Here is a 4,224-nt window from a genome sequence, read left to right as displayed (position 1 = left end):
GGCGCGGGATCGGGCAGTGTTTCGTTCTGCTGTGCATGGGGTCGCTATGAGTCGGAAACGACTCGACGGCACTTAACAACAACAACAACAATCTTTATGGAAGTAGTTGGCAGGCCTTTCTTTTGTGAATCGTCTGGGTGGATTCCAACTGCCGACCTTTGTTAGCAGCCCAACGCAAGAAAAAAATCACAAGGCTATTTTGAGTATATAGAGGATTACCTATAAAATGGCCTAGTAGTGCCAGGATGCTGTAGGGGCTTTGTTTGTGGAGCTCCCAGCCCAGAGCTGCTTACCTTGTCCTTCAGGATATATAGAGCCATGGGGTTTTTCCGCTCCTGCTCTCCACTTCGAGGTAGAGTGTCTGCTGCACAGGGAAAAAGAATGGGGTGGCTGGCCCAAGTACAGAACCCTCCCCACCAGTCAGCACCTATGCTCTTTCCTTCCCAAGTGGCCACAGTCACAGCCCCACCACAACCTCCACCTGAGGATCGGATCCCAAATACCCAGGCTCCTACCTTGACTGCACCTCTCCCTGTTCTGCAGTCTTCGTGCACTTGGTGGAGGAAGGGGCCCTGCAGGGCTGGCTTCCTTGTCGCCCAGTTCTGCCTTTTCCCAGCATCCCACTGATCTGAGTGCAGATGGGATGGGTGAGTGGGTGGGTGGGAGCTCACCTTCTGGTTTCAGGTGGTCATCATTCTGATCCATGTATTCCAGGGAGTTTTGCTTCTCCAGCTTCCTCTTCTTCCTGCAAATTAATACAGCCTCCAATTCAGTGCGAACAAGGTCTGGGCTAGGGGTAGGGACACAGGAAGGGAGTTGATGGTCATAAAAGAGGCCTTGTGACAGGAAGATAGGCTGGATGGGGTGAGAATGGGGGGTAGTTTGTCAGCTTTGAAATGAGGTTTGCATCCTGAGTCTGTCACTTACTAGGACTGTGACTGTTGTTGTTGTTGTTATGTGCTGTGGAGTCAGACCCAACTCATAGCGACCCCTCCTTGGGTTTCCGAGGCAGTGTCACTATGGAAATAGATTGCCCAACCTTCCTTCCGAGGAGTTTGAACCTTCAGCCTTCTGGTTAGCAGTCAAGTACCTTAGGCAGTACGCTACCAGAGGCTGTAGGAAAGTCAATCTGAGTTTCAGGGTCATTATCAATTACAGGTAATCTCTTATCTTTCCTCCAAGGCTCTGAGGACTAAAAGATAGCACCACAACCACAGTGCCTGGCTCAAAGAAAGGAGTCAGTAAGTGAGCCCATTTTTTTTACCATGCTCTGGTTGTTAAGGGTCATGAACACAGGACATGGTTCCATACAAAATTGTAAGATGGATCCCCTGAGAAATGATTTAGGACTCTGGGAAGAAAGGCATTTAAAGGCACTAAGAAAAGACTAGAGCTTGGGATTGTAATGGACGGAAGGCTTAGGGTGTTCAGGGTGTTGAACTTGCAGAATTACCCAGACTTCTTGGAGGGTTTCCAGCAAGCACAGACTGTCACCAAGGTCACGAGGAGGAAGATGCCTCCTGTAGACAAGATGATGTAGAGGGAACTTCTCCCTGGGGAGAGAGAGAAACAGAGAGGGAGAAGGTGGGTAAGAAGTGTGGCAAGGAAGTATCCTAGAGTCAAGAAAGAGAAAAGGAGCCCTAAATCAGAGCTTGTACAGGGCTGCATCCTCCCTCTTGTTGACCTCCTTGGATAGTTGGTCCACCTCTGCCTCTCACTCCCTCCAGAGGCTCTCTGTCTAGGATGTCTTTTGTCCTTCATGGGCACATGCCTGTGGTGACGTTAAGTCCCAAGGGAGGGCAGGCAGGAAGACTCACTGTATACGGTGATCTTGACAGGCAGACTGCGCCCCTGGCTGATGGGATTCTCCACCACACAGCTGTATAGATCGTCATCCTCCATAAGAACGCGTGTGATGGTGAGCACCTTTTGGTCAGGGGACAGGAGCATGCGGGAGTCATTGAGGAGGGGCTTGCCATCCTTCAGCCAGGTGTAGCTGGGCTTGGTGCCATTCTCGTGTGAGCAGTTCAGGGTGAAGGCCTCACTGAGCTCCAGCACAGTGGTCGAAGCCACTACCACCTGCGGCCTTGAAATGGGCACTGGGCCCCAGAGGTAGGGAGCCTGTGAGTCATGGGTTAGAAAGCTTCTCCTGTCTCTTTCTTGACTTCCTACCTTCTTACACACCACAACTTTTGTGGGGTGAGAAGACCCTTTCACAACCACCAACTCAATCCTTTCCCATCATTTATTTACTCCCCAGCTATTTATTGAGTATCAGCTAGGCGCAGAGTATACAGTGCTGAATAAGACAGCCACAGTCCCTGCCCTCACAGGCCTTACATTTCTTTCTTCCAAAATACCTTTTCAAGACTTCTGCACTTTAATGTCTGAAACTTGCCCAGCTTGAAATAATTTATTTGGGCTAAGCCCAACTGGGTACAAATTTTGGCTTTATCATTACTAGCTGTGTGACCTTGGGTAAGTTGTTCAACCTCTCTGTGCTTCATTTTCCTCATGTTCAAAATTAGGGGTAATGATATTATCTATCCCTAGATTATTATTAAGGAGCCCTGGGGCCCAACAGTTAAGTGCTTGGCTGCTAACTGAAAGAGAACAGTTGGCAGTTCAAAACCACCCAGTGACTCTGAGGGAGAAAGACCTGATAATCTGCTTCAGTAAAGGTTACAGCCAAAAACAAAACAAAACTCTATGGAGCACTTTAACTCTGTTACATGGAGTCTTTATAAGTCAAAATCAACTCAATGGTACCTAACAACAGATTATTATTATTGTTGTTATGTGCCATTGAATTGGACCTGACTCATAGCGACCCCTTCTTGGGTTTCCGAGGCAGTATCTCTACGGAAGTAGACTATACAACCTTCCTTCTGAGGAGTGGCTGGGGGGTTTGAACCACCAGCCTTCTGGTTAGCAGTCAAGTGCCTTAGGCACTACACTACCAGAGCTTATAAACATTAAATGGATTGATATATACAAAGCACTTAGAATGGTTTCTGGCACCTAGTAAACACTCTATATGTATTAGCTGTGCTGGCTTGCCAACTTCTAACTTCTAGGTGGCTCACTCTCAGTTCCCAAGTAGCTCTTGGATTGGTTTTCCCTGGGTCTAGTGTGCTGGTCCAATAGGAGCCCTGGAAGCACCATGGTTAAAACATTTAGCTGCTAACTAAAAGGTCAGCAGTTTGAATCCATCCACCAGCTGCTCCGTGGAAAAAAGATGTGGCAGTTTGCTTAAAGATTTACAGCTTTGGAAACTCTATGGGGGCAGTTCTACTCTGTTCAGCAGGGTTGCTATAAGTTGGAATTGACTGGATGGCAATTATTTATGTTTTTATTTAGTGTACTGGCCTACAGATGCCACCCTAGTCCCTGTCATGGTCCCAGACTTTATCCCTGCCAGAGCATTTTACCATCTACAGTGAGGTTGATGGTCTTTTCCCCAGTGAAGGTGTCATCAGTGATGGAGATTTCGACCTCATAGGTGCCCTCATCAGCCAGCTGCAGGTCACTGAGAAGCAGGGAACCATTTTCGAAGAGCCGGATGCGGTCTCGATAGTCAGGTCTCAGGGTGCCAATGACCTCCGTGCCTATGGACTGTACCACAGTCACTGGCTTGTCCCGCTTCAGCTGCCACTTCACCACAGGCCTGTCAGTGCTGGTGCTGCTGTACTGCACGGAGAGCAGGGCCGCCTTCCCCACGGTGCCATGGATCAAGCGCACCGGGCTGGTGATGTTCACTCCTTCCAGGGGGTCTGCGAACAGAGGCCCATGGGAAAGAGGGCAGTGTCAGACCCTGGCTCCTTCCCTCACTCCCACCTGTAAGCCCTCTGACCTCTCAATGCCTCATCCTTCTGAACCCTTCACTCTCTTCATTCCTGAGAAGTCCTTGCTTTTTACCCGTAGGTGCCATCTTCTCTCCCTCTATACTCTGTGTTCCTCTGTCATCCCTCATTCCCATCCCATGTCTTCAATCCTCATTCCATCTAGTCCTCTGCATCTCTGGCACTTTCTGCTATTGCCTTCCCTTAGCAAAAGATTCCAGCTAACCCATACCATAAGTGCTACACTACATTCATAGAAATGGTTATTGAGCACTTACTAGTTGCCAAGGACAGCTCTATGACTTTCAAATATATCAATGAGAAAAATAGTCAAAAATCTCTATCCTCTATGGGCAAATTTGTTATTCTTTTTTTTTTTTTT

The 4,224-nt window shown here is 48.3% G+C and overlaps 1 protein-coding gene across 1 annotated transcript in view; it reads right to left on the bottom strand.

Annotated features, from left to right (window-relative positions):
- Positions 1 to 4,224, bottom strand: part of HEPACAM (hepatic and glial cell adhesion molecule) — a 25,584-nt gene that overhangs the window by 4,318 nt on the left and 17,042 nt on the right. Inside the window, exons 2-6 of the mRNA XM_042782450.1 lie at positions 3,432 to 3,773; positions 1,818 to 2,099; positions 1,454 to 1,553; positions 672 to 745; positions 294 to 364 (exon numbers count right to left, since the gene is read on the bottom strand). Of these exons, the coding sequence (XP_042638384.1) occupies positions 294 to 364; positions 672 to 745; positions 1,454 to 1,553; positions 1,818 to 2,099; positions 3,432 to 3,773 (869 nt within the window). The remainder of the gene's footprint in view (positions 1 to 293; positions 365 to 671; positions 746 to 1,453; positions 1,554 to 1,817; positions 2,100 to 3,431; positions 3,774 to 4,224) is intronic.

Source organism: Orycteropus afer, unplaced genomic scaffold, assembly GCF_000298275.1.
Source record: "Orycteropus afer afer isolate SDZICR_OR568_19922 unplaced genomic scaffold, OryAfe1.0 scaffold00325, whole genome shotgun sequence".
Taxonomy (NCBI): Eukaryota; Metazoa; Chordata; class Mammalia; order Tubulidentata; family Orycteropodidae; genus Orycteropus; species Orycteropus afer.
This window is presented reverse-complemented; position numbering and strand designations above follow the sequence as displayed.